The sequence below is a fragment of the Anabrus simplex genome, chromosome 1, assembly GCF_040414725.1.
Source record: "Anabrus simplex isolate iqAnaSimp1 chromosome 1, ASM4041472v1, whole genome shotgun sequence".
NCBI classification, from domain to species: domain Eukaryota; kingdom Metazoa; phylum Arthropoda; class Insecta; order Orthoptera; family Tettigoniidae; genus Anabrus; species Anabrus simplex.
Genome location: NC_090265.1, coordinates 236,643,686 through 236,662,282, shown reverse-complemented (window position 1 = coordinate 236,662,282; position 18,597 = coordinate 236,643,686). Strand labels below are relative to the sequence as shown.

The following is an 18,597-nucleotide window of genomic DNA, read 5'->3' as shown; positions in this document are numbered from 1 at the left end:
TTTGATATTCTGCTGTGTTTCAACATCACCTTTGTCTGTCATCCTTAGATCATCCTTCTGGGCTAATGACCGTGCAGTTTCCAAGACTCAAAAGGCTAGTGCCCTGCTGCCTGACATACTCAGCCTAAGTCTATACAGACTTGATGTTCTGCTATGTTTGAACATAATCTTTGTCTGCCATCCTTAGTTCATCCTTCTGGGTTAATGACCACGCAGTTTTCAAGACTCAAAATCAGCTTTTTAGGCAGATGATCATGCAGTTTTCAAGAGGCTGATCCCTCAGCTAAGCTGCTTTCAAACTCAGAAGATGGGTGGGTGTTCAAACTGTATTCAGAATTAGATGACATCTGAAATAAGATCTTAATCTGAGCTCGGGGCTAAATGCAAAACAATCACCTTTGTATTGCTTGTCAAAGTAAATTCTTCAAAGGTATTGAGCCTGCTTATAGAGCCAATTTTTTTGGCTGAGAAGTAAAATAGCCACATCCTTTGCAACTACCATTCTTTACTTTGTAAATGATTCTATGAAATGTACCATGTCAATATCTGTTTACAGTTCCAAATTTACTTCTGTGTAGCTGTTAGCTTACACTAGTCTTAAGAGGTAGTTCATGATTCAAAAATCCATAGACCCTTACTGTTGTAGCATGGATAGTTTAAGTTTCTGAACACAAACAAAGTTTAAACATTAAGGTAGGTAATTAGAACTCTCTAGGGTCCAAATCTATAAGCTCGAAAAGTTAAAATAATAAATTGAAATTGAGTGTGCCAGTCAGTAAAAAAGAGTCTGTTATGTATCAGCTCAGTTGCTAGTGCAGTTAACTCTGCAGTTGCTCAGCTCCAAGCCCCTCAGATAGCCCCTATTGTTACGCCAATATGAGCAATGCATATGTATTAGCCCTTACACCATCCCTTAAGTACAATGTATAGCTGCCATATTGTTCAAACATGGTAGCTCAGCTCCGAGACCCTGAGGTAGTCCTCCAGAGTTGGTCCTATATAAGCAATGCATACATATTAGCCCTTAAGCCACATTCCTATCTCCATTTACAAGTTGTGAGCCCCTGAGGTACCTCTCTAGACTTAGGTCCATAAGAATAGCAAATAACAGCCTTCTTGCCTAATAGCTCTTGCATCAATTCCCAAAAGGTAGGCTGATAAAGTTAATAGGTCCTAAGTTACAAGATGTGAGCCCCTGAAGTAGCTCTCGAGACATAGGTTCATAAGAATAGTGTATAACCACCATCTTGTCTGGTAAAGTTAAGCCCGGGATCAAATCCAAGCCTGTATGATTAAGCTTACATTCTTATGCGGTTAGCCTGGGCGTTGAACTTTTGAGACTGTTAGGTTAAACTTGCACTCTTGGGTATTGAAATTGGGTTTGTAAGATTAATGCTCTCGTAATGTTAAGTCTGGAGTCGAATCCGAGCCTGAAAGGTTATTCTTGCACATGTAGCCAGCCGCCCTACTTTTCAAATCGCCTGACAGGTGACGCCATGCGAGCTTAAGCATGCAATCTTAGTCAGCATATCTCAGTGGTAGAGGTTGCCTCTCAGACACTGGTGGTGGCTGAACTATCAAAAAAACACACTTACAATGAATAATTGGGGATTATCACGATGTGCAGGTCACCTACAGGCGTAAAATCAAAAGACCTGCACCTGGCGAGCCGAACATGTCCTCGGACACTCCCATCACTAAAAGCCATACGACATTTCATTTTTCATTGGGGACTGACCCAGTCACTCGAACATTATGTTACTTATCATACAATTATCTGCTGAGAGTTACATCCTTTACCAGAATATTATGGGCCGCGATCAATTTATCTTGTTGTGACCCTGAGGGTGGCTTCGTATTTTGATATTGTGCGATAACTTTTGTAGAGTCTAGCAATGGCATATTTGCACACCACTGTGTATATTTCTTGCAGCATTATTTGATGGATGAATTTTATGTTTAAAAATGCCCATCTAGCCATAGCCCTAATGTTTTCATGACCATACACTTTGCAAAAATATAAACAGAAAACACATTCATGAGAGGAAATATTTACATAGCCATGCAGGAAAATGATGTGAATGTTAATTTTTCCCCAAACATCCATTTCATAATTAAAAGGTGGTTAAATTAAATGGCTAAATATGGTATTTAACTATTTTTAAGAGCATATTTGGGTGATTTTTAAGTATTAGGCATTCACACTCTAATAATTAACTTGATTCAACAACATTTGTATAATGGGAAATAATAATGATGAAGGTGATGATCATGTAGTCCATGCAATACACAATGAATGAGATATTTACATGGTGACATGGTTACATGATGATTAGGAATCTCCAGTTTAGGATGACAGTGAACATACAGAAGATCAAATATTCAATGAAGTTGGTATATCACACATTTTATAAATTATTTAACCTTTTAAGTGCTGAGTTACCAGTTGACTTTGGTACCTCAGTGCCGAGTTTTTTCATTTGTATGTAAGAAATGGTAGAAGCCTCAATTTTTAACTTATCAGTGGGGTGATTAGCTTAAAATGTTTATAAATGTTGGTTCTTTATGAATCTAAATGTAAATGGAAAATCAATATTATTTAGAGAGGAAAAAAATTACACTTTTTGTGCCTGCATGTACATCATCTATGGTTCATGGTGTGGGTTACTGTAGTCACGTCCTAGTTCGTGAACCATGGGCAACGGCTAAGTGGCCTAGTAAGTGGTCCTGAGGGTCGGGATACCAGTTGCTATGGAATGGGCATCTCGGACATATTCTGAGTCATGGCCCTCCTTGTGCTCAGGCGGCTAGGACTATACAATTCACCAGTGGTCCATAACCCATTAGAGAAGAGATCCTCACTTGGACTATGTGCAAGTAGGGTAGCATCCTGCTTCATGAATTTACCGAGCTCAGAACATTTTAAGCAAGCCTCGGACCTATGAGAGTAACGAAGTCCCACTCCCATTTGACAGGCGAGGGACTCCTTGGAAACAACTTGTCCCAGGGCCCTCGAAGTCCCCACTGTACTTCACTGCTACAGGCAGTCCCCTACTTTGGCTGTCCAAACTTCTTAGACCAGGGGATGGAATTAATTTATTCACACACATTCTTTATTTACAATAACCTGCACTGGCCGAATGCCCTCTAACATTTAATTTATTTTCTCTGTTGCTGTTTATTCTCTTTTTGAATATCTGTTCAGATTTTGGAAAAGGATCAAACACTACATAAGCACAAAAACCTTCACTGTAAGACAAGGAAAGGTAGTCTTAAAATGGTGAACACAAGGAGAGAACTCTTTTACGTTGCTTAAAATAGATGAGGACTTGTGTGTTTGTAGTAAGTTGTTGTGTTATTAACTGCCCTTCTGTTGGCTCTGAGTCTCGTATTGTAACTGTGCTGCAGAGGCGTTAGCAAACTCCAAGGGGAAGGAATGGGGGAGTGTGGAAGGGAGGAGAGGATGGGTGGAGTTAACTGTGACGAAGCTGTGTTCACCATTTTAAGACTTCCTTTACTTCTCTTACAGTGAACATTATTCCAGAATCTACCGGCATTCTCGACAAAGGTCTCTGACAGCATTTCCTACCTGTACAAAGAGCCACTTCTTCTACGACAATTCAACTGATGTTTCAGTTTCACCTTTACATATATCTACCTTCGAATGTTTTAATACTTCATGCTTACGACTTTAATAGCGGCCTTGACCATACTGTGTACATGACATACGTTTTTGTGCTTATGTTTACGCCCTCATTTTGTTGGCAATATACGGTTTATCACATTGGTGAATCCACAAACATTTTTATTTGAACCATTTTAATTAGAACTATGTATTTTTACTGGAGGAAGTTTTAGTTTCTGACAAGATAGTTTTAGTATGATCGTTGATAGTGTTCCATTAACACGTTCTTATTAATGTATCAATATTCACATTGTATGCACCAAATTTTAGTAACTAGCTAATCTTTTAGCTTCTATTTGTATTATTATATGTACTTTTGAAGATTATTTTAGGCTGAAGATGCCCTAAATTAAGGGAAAAACATGTCCCAAGTAAGTGTTATTGTGTTTTTGTAACCACTTTAAGTGGAAATAAAGTATTGAATAGGTGGATTAGTGAACACCTTTATTATTTTTGAACTCGAGAGTGAATTGAGAAATGCAAAAAAATTAAAGTTTTCGTGTAGTGCAGCTCTTGTTGGGTAAACAAGCATGAATGTGAAGTGACTTCAATTATAAGTGGTAAAGTAATATCATTTTGCAAACTAATCTTAAATTAGTGTATTTTTCTACTTTAACAGATGTACTGCATAATATTTTTAAAATGCATATGGGTGTGATACAGTTAAATTTGACACGTTTACTGAATGGAGAGAGATGGACATAGATTAGACATTGAGTAGGCATTTTGTAAGGACATCCAAATAAACTAGGCCAAATACTTCTCCATAATGTACCTAAAAATTATTTTGTTTTACTAAAAAATGACACCAATTTTTGATAAAAATACCTAATCTATTTGAATTCAAAATATATACAAATTCATCTTTTTCTTGAATGCTAGCATCTTTCAAAAACACTGTACAAATCTTGTAGTCGAGCAATATGTAGAATGGCCTTTCTGTCCAGAAAACTTTTAGGTGGAGCATAATTCTTTTTTAATGCTGGGTAGATGATATGCTCAGTAGTCCACTTCCAACCATGGCTGCCCTTATCCTGGAAAAAGAATCAGAAATAAATCTTTCCATTGCTAATATTTTCAATATCTTTAATTTAGTGGAGTAAACTGACCATCCAAGCTATTAATGGCAATGTAGTTAATGTTTTATATTAATTACCACATACTGTATTGTTGAGAACATTAAGTCGACTGTGGTATTAAAAATTACCCATTCAGATCCAACAAAGTAAAAAATTAATGATCTTCCATAATAGAAATGATTACAAAAGAAAAGGACTTCAGATCAAATGAAAAATCTTTATTATTGTTCAGAGAGGTTCACGTCATGATGAGGAACAGACTTAGACAACTTAGACGTTATTAGAATTTCCATTTGCTTTGAATGGGTGATATAAAACAACACAAGAGCTTACATACATAAATTTTTACAGCTTGGCATACTGGACTTGATACTCTTTTGAGTTTATGGCATGGGAAATGAAACAAAACTGCTTGGAAACTAGACAATTGACAAAGGACTAATTGTGTTTCCTCATGAAAATGACTTTTATGCTGATAATGAAAAGTTTTGATAAGTGATGTCACTGATCTATTTAAGCAAAGGTTTCCTACGAGTACATGTCACCATAAATGGAGTAGTAGTTTAATGTAAACATATTGCACAGAAACTTGATGTCTCCTTGGTAGTAATTTAACTAGAGGAAAGTAAAATCCAGGCAAGTGAGATAAAATTCCTAAGTAGAACTCTGGTCAAGACAAGACAGGACTGAATAAGAACTATTCTGAAGCAGTACACTGGTCAAGACAAGACAGAACCGAATAAGAACAATGGTAATACAAGTAGATGCTTGGTAGAATGATCCTTTCATCTTGGTGCAAAGATTGTATATGGTCATTTATCCAGTGCAAGATTAACTTGGCTTTCCTGCACAAGATGGCTCATTTTACATTGCTTACATGTGGGTAGTAAGCAGTAGAATACTGACCTTTAGGACTACCAGGGTTCGAACCCACTATCTCCTGAAATACTGGATACTGGCCGCACTTAAGCGACTGCAGCTATCAAGCTCGGTTATATATATTTTATAGCTGCTCCTACAGTCCTTCCAAGCTTCCACAGTATTCAATATGTAAAAAATACTGAGAACTGTTTTGTTAGGATCATCAATCAAGAGACTAGTTCAGTATAGTTATCTTTGTCTTCATTAGTGAACCAATTAATACATCTGGCAACATCTGTCATCAAACTACTGACAACTGAGCAAGTGGCCATGCGGTTTGGGTCACGCTGCTATCAGCTTGCATTCGGGAGATAATGGGTATAAACCCCACTGTACCCCATTTGTACTTCTGAGTAGGCAGTTAGTATCCGTAATTTATATTTCGCTCCCTCGATCTTTCAGTATTTATGAGCGGTTAGCTAATAATAATAAAGTTCATATATCCCAGTAATTGCAGTTCAAGTCCCTGGAGTAATAGTAGTAGTAGTTTTGACAGAAATATTTGAGAAATTATTGTAGACAACCTCGTATTTTTCAGTAGGCCTAATTAAGGACACTTATTTTTTTCTCCGTCCCGTGGAGTAGGGAAAATAATAGTAATCCACCAGCTGTAATAATCACATAACCACATTTCAGTAGAATTGTAGTGAAGATAAGGTATAATATATTAGATAGTATCTTGCCAGTTATATTCGTGTTTTTCTTCGTGTACGGCAATCCTTTTGATACTTAAGCATTTAACCAAAAGCAGTATAGTGTAGTGTAGATACATTGTAGTATAGATACAGTACGGTACATTTAGATAGTGCCGTATCTTGCCTGCTATATTCATGTGTTATCTTTCGTGTGTATCTATTAGACCCTAATACTAATAATAATTTGTCTCAGCATTTAGCTTTGTTGGTAATCTTTGAGTACAGTAGTTCTTGCAAATTTCATTTCTGTTGTGCTTAGTAGTGACATACGGTACGGTACCGGTATCGTAATTAGGATACGTCTGAAAGTAGTTTAAAAATTACTGTAGTGTACTGTACAGTAGTATACGAGTAATATCCTATTGGAATTTAGTGTGCTTATTTTATTATTGTAAAATATTTGTGTAGTACTGGTGTAGTAGAGGTATCCGTAGAAACTCTTACTAAAATATTGTTGAAATTAGGATAGGCTTAATTGCAGTTTGGAATTGTGTAGTTCTTGTGTATTACTTTTGATATTCAGTAATTAACAGCAGTCTTTATCCTGTTAGGGGTTGTAGGATTTTAAAAAAAAATAGAGCACGACTAAGTAGTATTGTAGTGTAGTCGTATATTAATTACCTTATTGTTGTGTACTATCCCAGACAATATATCCCTCCGTTCATTTATTTTTTTTGCAAATATATTTTTTTAATTTATAATTTTCCCCCCCTAAAACATGGATAAGGAGCGCGAGTGTACTTACTGTGGGTGTGGTGAGGCGTTGAGGGGTATGAGGGAGGAGTTGGAAAGTTTGAGGGAGATAATTAGGATTCTCACAGAAGACAGGAAGGAAGATAGGACTCCCTCAAACAATGTACAGGTTACAGTAGGTGTACAAGAGGGAGGGGAAGGAAAGGGAGGAATTGTAGAAGACAGGTGGTCTAATGTTCTAAGGGGAAGGAGACTGCAGGCCAAGGGCTCTATTCAGGATCAGAATTTAGGACAGGTGTCTGTGCGGAATCGGTACGAGTCACTCCAGGTAGAACAACAGAGGGAAGATGAGGGACAGGGAACTGTTGCTGAAATGCATGGAAGTAGGAGGAAGGGAAAAGGTAGGAAAGGGAAATGTAGAGTAGAGGATAGGAAAAGACAGGTGGAACAGGGTCATGGGAAGGAGAAAAAGGAGGAGGAAGTAGCTTCTGCAGCTATCAGGAGAGATAGGGCTGACCAGGAGGGGAGGGGATCAAATGAGGTGGGTAGGGTTGAGGCTCTGGTCATGGGGGATTCCATCGTTAGACACGTGGGGAAAGTGTGTGGAGGAAAGGGAACCAGGATAGAATATTATCCAGGAATTAGGTTGAGGCAGATGTTGAGGAAAGTAGAAGAGAGGGAGGAGGGGAAGGAGAAGGTGGTAGTGTTTCACGTTGGTACCAACAACGTAAGGCAAGCTGATATAAGTACCAACATAGTTGGAGATGTGTGGGATCTGGTAAATGCAGCACGGGTGAAGTTTAAGAAAGCGGAGATTGTTATTAGTGGAATACTGTGTAGGAGGGTAACTGACTGGAGGGTGATTGGGGATTTAAATGAGACTATGGAGTGGGTATGTGGGAAACTGGGAGTGAAATTTCTAGATCCTAATGGGTGGGTAGGAGATAGGGATCTGTGCTCGGATGGCCTTCATTTAAACCGCAGTGGTACGTATAAGTTAGGAAATTTGTTTGGAAGGGTAATAGGGAGGTACATTCAGGGAAACGGGATGGCGTAGGGAGCGGTGATAAGGGAACAGGGAACTGGAAATCAAGTAGGGATGACATAAAATTGTTAGTGCTGAACTGTAGAAATATTGTAAAGAAAGGAATAGAATTAAGTAATTGAATAGATATATATTTACCAGATATTGTAATAGGAGTTGAATCATGGCTGAGAAATGATATAATGGATGCAGAAATTTTCTCACGGCACTGGAGTGTGTATCGTAGAGATAGGATAGGAAAGGTGGGAGGGGGAGTTTTCATTCTGGTGAAAGAAGAATTTGTAAGCTACGAAAAAGTTAAAGATGAGACACATGAAATTCTAGGTGTAAGGCTCATTTCTAAAGATAATAGGCAACTTGATATATTTGGAGTGTACAGATCGGGAAAGGGTAGCACTGATGCGGATTCGGAATTATTTGATAGGATAGTCAGCTATGTGGGAAACGACATGGAAAGAAATGTGATTGTAGCGGGAGATCTGAATCTGCCAGATGTAAATTGGGAAGGAAATGCGAACGACAGGAAGCATGACCAACAAATGGCAAATAAGTTAATATGGGAAGGACAGCTGATTCAGAAAGTGATGGAACCAACCAGAGGGAAAAATATCCTGGATGTGGTGCTGATAAAACCAGATGAGCTCTATAGGGAAACTGAAGTAATAGATGGTATTAGTGATCATGAAGCTGTTTTTGTGGTAGTTAAAAATAAATGCGATAGAAAGGAAGGTCTTAAAAGTAGGACTGTTAGGCAGTACCATATGGCTGATAAAGCAGGTATGAGGCAGTTTCTAAAAAGTAACTATGATCGGTGGAAAACGGTAAATAAAAATGTAAACAGACTCTGGGATGGGTTTAAAGAAATTGTTGAGGAATGCGAAAACAGGTTTGTACCTTTAAGGGTGGTAAGGAATGGTAAGACCCACCTTATTATGATAGAGAAATAGAGAGACTAAGAAGGAGGTGCAGACTGAAAGGAAATAGAGTTAGAAATGGCTGTGGAAGTAAGGAGAAATTGAAGGAACTTACTAGAAAATTGAATCTAGCAAAGAAGGCAGCTAAGGATAACATGATGGCAAGCATAACTGGCAGTCATGCAAATTTTAGTGAAAGATGGAAGGGTATGTATAGGTATTTTAAGGCAGAAACAGGTTCCAAGAAGGACATTCCAGGAATAATTAATGAACAAGAGGAGTGTGTATGTGAGGATCTTCAAAAGGCAGAAGTATTCAGTCAGCAGTATGTAAAGATTGTTGGTTACAAGGATAATGTCGAGATAGAGGAAGAGACTAAGGCCAAAGAAGTAATAAAACTTACATATGATAACAATGACATTTACAATAAGATACAAAAGTTGAAAACTAGAAAAGCGGCTGGAATTGATCAGATTTCTGGGGATATACTAAAGACAATGGGTTGGAATGTAGTACCATATCTGAAGTACTTATTTGATTATTGTTTGGTCGAAGGAGCTATACCAGATGAATGGAGAGTTGCTATAGTAGCCCCTGTGTATAAAGGAAAGGGTGATAGACATAAAGCTGAAAATTACAGGCCAGTAAGTTTGACATGCATTGTATGTAAGCTTTGGGAAGGCATTCTTTCTGATTATATTAGACATGTTTGTGAAATTAATAACTGGTTCGATAGAAGGCAATTCGGTTTTAGGAAAGGTTATTCCACTGAAGCTCAACTTGTAGGATTCCAGCAAGATATAGCAGATATCTTGGATTCTGGAGGTCAAATGGACTGTATCGTGATTGACCTGTCTAAAGCATTTGATAGGGTGGATCATGGGAGACTACTGGCAAAAATGAGTGCAATTGGACTAGACAAAAGAGTGACTGAATGGGTTGCTATATTTCTAGAAAATAGGTCTCAGAGAGTTAGAGTAGGTGAAGCTTTGTCTGACCCTGTAATAGTTGAGAGGGGAGTTCCTCAGGGCAGTGTTATCGGATCTTTATGTTTTCTTATATATATAAATGATATGAGTAAAGGAGTGGAATCGGAGGTAAGGCTTTTTGCGGATGATGTTATTCTCTATAGAGTGATAAATAAGTTACAAGATTGTGAGCAACTGCAACGTGACCTCGAAAATGTTGTGAGATGGACAGCAGGCAATGGTATGTTGATAAACGGGGCTAAAAGTCAGGTTGTGAGTTTCACAAATAGGAAAAGTCCTCTCAGTTTTAATTACTGCGTTGATGGGGTGAAAGTTCCTTTTGGGGATCATTGTAAGTATCTAGGTGTTAATATAAGGAAAGATCTTCACTGGGGTAATCACATAAATGGGATTGTAAATAAAGGGTACCGATCTCTACACATGGTTATGAGGGTGTTTAGGGGTTGTAGTAAGGATGTAAAGGAGAGTGCATATAAGTCTCTGGTAAGACCCCAACTAGAGTATGGTTCCAGTATATGGGACCCTCACCAGGATTACCTGATTCAAGAACTGGAAAAAATCCAAAGAAAAGCAGCTCGATTTGTTCTGGGTGATTTCCGACAAAAGAGTAGCGTTACAAAAATGTTGCAATGTTTGGGTTGGGAAGAATTGAGAGAAAGAAGAAGAGCTGCTAGACTAAGTGGTACCGAGCTCGATAGCTGCAGTCGCTTAAGTGCGGCCAGTATCCAGTATTCGGGAGATAGTAGGTTCGAACCCCACTGTCGGCAGCCCTGAAAATGGTTTTCCGTGGTTTCCCATTTTCACACCAGGCAAATGCTGGGGCTGTACCTTAATTAAGGCCACGGCCGCTTCCTTCCCACTCCTAGCCCTTTCCTGTCCCATCGTCGCCACAAGACCTATCTGTGTCGGTGCGATGTAAAGCAACTAGCAAAAAAAAAAAAAAAAAAAAAAAAAAAAGACTAAGTGGTATGTTCCGAGCTGTCAGCGGAGAGATGGCGTGGAATGACATTAGTAGACGAATAAGTTTGAATGGCGTTTATAAAAGTAGGAACGATCACGATATGAAGATAAAGTTGGAATTCAAGGGGACAAACTGGGGCAAATATTCATTTATAGGAAGGGGAGTTAGGGATTGGAATAACTTACCAAGGGAGATGTTCATTAAATTTCCAATTTCTTTGAAATCATTTCGGAAAAGGCTAGGAAAGCAACAGATAGGGATTCTGCCACCTGGGCGACTGCCCTAAATGCAGATCAGTATTGATTGATTGATTGTCGGCAGCCCCGAATATGGTTTTCCATGGTTTCCCATTTTCACACCAGGCAAATGCTGGGGTTGTACTTGAATTAAGGTCACGGTCGCTTCCTTCCCACTCCCAGCCCTCTTCTATCCCATCGTTGCCATAAGATCTATCTGTGTTGGTGCAATGTAAATCAGATTGAAAAAAAAAAAACTTACCGACATTAACATTGTAGAGTATCAGCACGCAACTCTCTTTATTTTTTGTAACTTTGCTATTGTGTAAGGTATATTGTACAATTTATTGTAAATATCAGCAAGGAAGATGCCATTAAAATGACACACACACATACGAGACTTTCAACTAATCATTTGTGTTATTATAGAAAAGTGTATTTTATTCCAATCAATTAATATATGCTGATATTATTCCAACATCTCCAGAAGGTGAGGTAAACTCAGTACACTGCAAACAGCCGTTCCCATGTTATCAACAATGTACACTTCCTGACATGAAAATTGGGAGGCTTCTTGTGTGGAAGAACCAGTGTCAATCTTAGTATACCTCCTCTTGTGCTATGGTCTCTTGTAATAAAATATATCTTGTCTTATTCTTCAATATATTTGTACAATACACACTTTGTCAATAAACTTGTATAGTTCTATAGTATTAGGAAAGAGATGACCAAAGTTTAGGGCTAATTGTAGTGAAAGTTATTTGTTCTAAAATTATACATGTACGCCCATCTATTGTCAAAATGCACACAAACCTCCGTGTATTAGAAATCTTGATGATGTGCTCCTTCATAGTAGTCATGCATATGCGGTACTCAGGAACTAAAAAAATGTTCAACTAATCTTTTTTGTGTCAGGAAGTGTACATGGCTTTATCATGGAGAGCCATAATATGTGCAGTAATAACCTAGATAAATGATAATTTCTGATACCTGTTCTGGACAGCATCTGTGCAAAATTATCTGGAAAACTCACTGCTATTCGTTTTAGGAAGACAGTTACGATTTCTAGTTCGGGGACCAAAAAAAGTTTGTACGCTGTTCTGGTACATATACTATTTGAGGACAAAAAAAAAAAAGTTTGTACGCTGTTCTGGTACATTTTCCACTTGAAGTTGCTCCATTGATTATAATTACAAATAATTAAGTCTGGAGAGAATAAGGTGGCCAAAATGCATGGATAATTATAAGATCGAAACATCTTACAAACAACTTCCACTGAATATGCTAACCAGTGAAATGTTGCATTTTTCTACTGTAAGTAGGTGGGTTCTCCTTTTTAAATAACAATAATCATAATCACTATTGGTGGGTTCCTTTCCCCATGACTTATGGTGAATAATCATAAAGTGCCATTCACACTGAAGTCAGCTGTCATGTCCTATTAACCTTGTCGACTCACCTTCGCCGCATCTGTCATTTTCTGATGTTTGACATCCGCACACTGCCACAGCTACAGGACTACCGTCAGCTGATTACCCGCCTCAAACCTAGATGACGTCATCGACTCTACACTCCTCATGAACATTCTTGGCGTTTCTAGTGCCTTGTGTCACGATTTCCCCTGTACCTCCCCTCTCCAACTGGCCCTATATAAGCTGCACTCCTTGCCTGCTACCTCGAGGCATTCTTCGGCTGCTGGAGAGAGGGCAACTACGAAGTAAATTTTCACACCTGTATGGGACTTATTCTTCGACCATGAGGTATTCTAAACTTTGCAAGACTGTGTTCTCGAGTGGTTGTACTCGAATATGTATCCATAACGGAGCAGCTGGATGTCTAATTCCTTTGTTTGGAATGTTGTTTTAAGTTATGTGACTATGAACTTTCTGTGTGTTAATACTCTCGAAAATTTCTGGTACTTCAAGTTAGTTTTCATTCTTCTACTGCGTAATAGTTTAGCCTTGTACTTGTTTACATTTCTCCTGTTGGGCTAATGCATCGGTGTTACATCCAGTGTTTTCTGGAACTTAATATGGTGCACTACTTTCTAGTCAGGTCAATTCTTAGAGTATACCCGGATATTGTAATTTAAAAATGCTGATCTTTAACTTCTCCTATTGTCTTGCCTATCGTCCCTAATCTCTCTTATTTGTCTTTGTACAGTTGGTTGGGAAACATCTGTTCTGTTTAAAGTATGTAATTGTAAATCTCATTCACATGAAATCCAAATTGTCCTTATCATCGAGCTTTGAAATACTAACTTTGTGGTTTCTTGTAAAAAGTGTTCTAGTCTTTTGATATTTTGGTGCTGTACTATTTTTAACTTCTTGTGTCTTGTGTTTCAATACATGTATTTTCGTTCATCTGAATTTGCCAATTCTTGTTTATCCTCCATGTCCTCATATTTTGCCAACCGCTTGTGCATTGCTATTTTCCCCCTTGGTACCATCCACGGCTTTACCTCTCATTGCCCAACACTTTAATATGTCGCTTCCACGATCCCTTTTTATGTTTCGTAAATAATAATAATAATAATAATCCCCATATCTACCCACCCGCCACACTATGACACAGTAAATTCAGAGCAATTAAATTGCTAACTTCTTACCAACAAAGCTGTGGTGTGAATGCCTTGTAAAACTGTAGGCCTTGTGTTGTAAAAGTAGTAGGCTTGCATTCCATATCTAGTGATGTGGAATTTTAATGGTCTACTTCCACGTATCCTGAATATTCATGTAACTGTTAATACAGAATCATGAAAATAAGTGTGGAATTTGTAACTCATGTACGTATTGTGAAGTGTTGATTTTGACTGTAGTTTAATAGTGCAAAACAACAGAATTATCAGCCCCACAATAGAAAAACTCCATGTACATAGAAATAAAAGACGTAAACAGCCATGTCCATACTGGTATGGCCGAAGTGGATCACCTTAGTAGTGACACTTCAGACGGAGTAGACAAAACTCATTTAAAGGACATTATTTCATGAACAGTTTGAACTTGAATTATGCAGAAAATGCCATTAAGACCTTTTCCTTAAGTTATGAGTTTCATTATGGTCCGTATTGACAACTGATCACTATCAAAGGATAGAGAAGGGTCCATCTATTCAATACCATAAGGTTGATAGTTTTCCTAATACAGTCGAACCTGACATAACCGACACCTTTATTCAGTGGACACCTCCCTATATGGACATTTTTCCATGGAACCAATTTTATTTTACTTAAAACATGTTAAATAAACCTCATTTAAGTAGATACATCAAATGCCGGACAGTGGACGTCGACATTAGTCTTTTCCACTTGTCTTAAGTGTACAATTTACATGTTCCAGGACAATTTTTACACCCTGTTATGTCATCCTTTTTTCTTCTTGTTTTATGACCGCATTGGATCACTTTAGTAAGTCCAATGTTCAGATCTCATGAAGGGATTGTTCGAGCTATGCGGTCCTCCCAGTACTTCTTCAGACACCCCGATCTTTGTGCCCTTTCCTCGGTTGAAAACGTGCGTGGTGTTGGTTTGTTTTGTGTAAGGGTAAAGCGGAGGTTTGTATTCTTGAGTTTTGTATTCGATTTTTTATTTTTTATTTGTGGTGTCTTCTGTTGTAAGGCCTATTTCTTTCAGGTCCTCTCTTACTTCTCTGTTGTGGTGTTCTATGTATATCCTGTTGTGGTATGTTTTGAGACGAGATTATGTTGTATTACTTGTTTCAGAAGTCTCGAATCCTGCATCCTCATCCCAGTCTCCTCTTATGCATAGTATCTGTAATGGATTCTAGCTCTTTGTGCACAACTTTGTTAGGTATTATCTTCCACTGTCCATCTTTCTGGTATTTTTTGTTGATGTAGGTTCTTCCAATCCTCCTTTCAATTTTCTGAAGTCTGTCAGTCTTTGATTGTTTATTCAGGTGAAAAAGTGTTTCTGCCGCATATGTAGCTTCTGGTTTTATAATTGTGTTGCAGTGTTTTATTTTTGCATTTATTGATACTTTTCTTTTTGTAGATCTCCCATTTTAATTTTTGTGCTTTAGCTAATCTATTTGTTCTTGTTTGGATTGAGATTTTTGTTTTCATTTAGGTTATGTGTTATTACTTCTCCAAGATATTTACATTGAGTTACCATTTTGATTTTATTATGATTTATGGTAACTTCTTTTAGTTGTGTTGGATTTTGGGGCCTAATTTCTGTTTTTTTTTTCAAATTATATTTTGAGGCGAATTTTATTTGCAATAGTTTGAAGTTCTGATCTCTACATTTTTGCTTCTTTTATGTCAACTGCTAGAAATGCTAAATCATCGGCGAAACCCAAGCAATCTGTTTTGATATTTCGGCCAATCTTTATTTCTGGGGGACATTTCCTAAACCATTCTCTCATTACCATTTCTAGAGCGCAATTAAATAATAGTGGTGAGAGCCCATCTCCCTGCCGTAGCCCAGTTTTAATTTCAAATGTCTGATATTTCACCCCTAAACTTCACTTTTGCTTCGATGTTAGTGAGAGTCAATTTTATCATGTTTATTAATTTGGGTGTAGTCCAAGGTGTCTTAAAATTTTTAACAGGGATTCTCTATGGATACAAACGTAAGCTTTCCTGAAATCTACAAATGTTATCACCATATCTCTGTTTCTTTTCCTGTTGTAGTCCACTATCAACTTAAGACTCATGATCTGATCAGGACAGCTCCTCCAGGGTCTGAAACTTCCTTGATATTCTCCTAGTTCTTTCTCAAGTTGTAAACTTATCCCATTAAGGATGATTATTGAAAATATTTTGTATGTTATGTATAGGAGCGAGATTTACCTGTCGTTATTGGGGTCGATTTTGACTCCTTTTTTATGCAGTGGGTGGATGAGGGCTCTTGTCCAGTATTTTGGTAGTTTTTTTTTTTTTGCTTTACGTCGCACCGACACAGATAGGTCTTATGGCGACGATTGGATGGGAAAGGCCTAGGAGTGGGAAGGAAGCGGCCGTGGCCTTAATTAAGGTACAGCCCCAGCATTTGCCCGGTGTGAAAATGGGAAACCACGGAAAACCATTTTCAGGGCTGCCGACAGTGGGGTTCGAACCCACTATCTCCCGATTACTGGATACTGGCCACACTTAGCGACTGCAGCTATCGAGCTCGGTAGTTCTTCTTTAATCCAGATAGAGACAAGTTGTTGATGGAGGGCAAATTTTTGCTGATCTTTCTGCATATTTCCAGATTTCTGAAAAGGTCTGATATTCTCCTGGTGCTTTTTAGTTTTATAATTTATTCAGTGCCTGGTAGATTTCCTTTATTGTGGAGGGAATTAATGTTCTCTGGTGGTGTTTTTATTGGGGTGTTGGTGTCCAAATGAAGGAGTTCTGTATGTTTCTCAAAATTTAGAAGCTTGTTGAAATATTTTGCCAGAATTTCTGCATTGTCTTTATTGTTATGAGCCAGCTTACCACTTTCATTTTTAAAACATTCTGCAGACATACAGTACATCTTTTGAAATTTTGTACTATTTCGAGTCAAAGGAAAAGAGAGATAGAAATGTACGTAGGAATGCTGTAGTAGCCAAGTTAATTCTTCTGTACGGGGCTCTGTCCAAACTTTTCGTTATGGTTGTCTTGCATTCGAATTAGTGTACATTCTGAGAATTCTAGTTGGTGAGGAATACTGTCAGTGACTGTTTACTCATAAGATACCAAAGGATTTTCCAACCTAGCTTGACTCATTCTGTTCATAACTCAGATTGTAACTGATAAGGTTGAAATTAGGTAGTTTAGTTAAACTTGAAGAGACTTGTGTGCTGTTGTAGGAACAGAAATACTGTGTGCCCAGTAAACATGAGTAACAGGGGACAAGGACTTTCAGTAAGAAAGCTTCCAGAAAATTCAAATCCAGGGAAACTCAAAAGCAATTGTGAAGAATTAAATTTAAATTTTAAATAAGTATGAGGAAGATAGGAAATGAGGAGTGAAAGAGCAGGAGTCATTTTTTTCCAGAAGTGACCATTGCAGTATATAAGTAGTTCAAGTGTTTTCGAGCAAAGAAAATGTTACAAGAGACAACATAAGAAATTGAGATTCTTGAGCAGATGAAGAATTTGTGTGTCACACTGAATCGTGAGTATGAAAATACAACAAAGGAGTCATTTAAAAGAATTTATTCCCTTTTTGAGAATATCATGGTAAATAAAAACTGAGCTAAATTTACACACACAACTAAACTATTACTTCCCTAAGCTGTAATGTTTGTAAAGGCTGTACATTAATCTAATATCTCCCAGGCAAATATTAAGTTAGAAATGATTTAGAATAATCAAAATAAAGATATATGCTTATATTTATATTGGATTTTCTTTGGGGTTCAAATGTTTGATTAATTTTTACAACTTGTTTCAGCAGACACCTCTCGTAACTGACATTTTTGGAGGGAACCAATGGTGTCGGCAGAAGAAAAGTTCAACAGTATAATGATATTTTATGAGTGTCATTAGGCATCGTTACATTTAAAATTAGGAGTTAGAAAAACACTATCTAGTCACTCTTGGAAGCTTGCATGTACTTTTAAACCTTCTAGTCATTACGAGAATCTCTGCCACAAGCTACATTTGTGAGCCTTGCCTGTATTTTCAAAGTGGGAAGATACCACATCAATAGCTCACCTTGTTTTGGCAATATTCAACATGGTAGTTTTGGTTGAATCACCTGGTATAAATCTGGGCCCTAACTGATACAAATTCTATTGTTCTAATTATTTTTCAACTACTTACAGTGAGCAAAAATGTTCTCAAGTGTAGTTTGACTGCTTAGCAAAGCTCAGTACACACGAAAAATGACATGGGGCTACAGCCCTGATGGACCTTGGCCAACCAAGTGACCACTGCTCAACCTGGTCAGCACAATGAAACCTCTCCGCCACTATTCTTGGCTTTCTAGACTAGGGTCACTATTTCACCATCAATTAACTCCTCAGTTGTTCTCATGTAGGCCCACACATCCAGGTAAAAATCCCTGACCTGGCTGGGAATCGAACTTGAGGCCTCTGGGTAAGAGGCAAACTCACTACCCCGAGAACACGGAGTAGGCAAAGTCCTGTATACCCTGCCTGGAAACTCAACTTCATCATGGTAAAACAGGACCAGCTGCATACGGTAATGTACCTCACCCTGTATTAAACAATTTTATGTAGAAAAAAGTTTTTGATTCTAAAAAGAAATTAAAAGGTAAATTATCAGCTCCAAAAATACCTATTTAACAAAACACAATACTATATTTAAGTCCCTGGTTTAGATGAAACTTTTTCTAATGTACAACTGAAAATACAATTTGCTCACTATACAAATATTTTAATTACAAAATTATAATAAGCACATTATAATCTATTATTAGTGAAAGTT

At 37.7% G+C, this 18,597-nt stretch overlaps 1 protein-coding gene across 1 annotated transcript in view; it reads right to left on the bottom strand.

Annotated features, from left to right (window-relative positions):
- Nucleotides 1-4,098: 4,098 nt before the first annotated feature.
- Mlh1 (DNA mismatch repair ATPase Mlh1) overlaps nt 4,099-18,597 on the bottom strand; it is a 205,953-nt gene continuing 191,454 nt past the window's right edge. Inside the window, exon 11 of the mRNA XM_067158893.2 lies at nt 4,099-4,719. Coding sequence (XP_067014994.1) covers nt 4,564-4,719 — 156 coding nt within the window. The 3' untranslated portion in view covers nt 4,099-4,563. The remainder of the gene's footprint in view (nt 4,720-18,597) is intronic.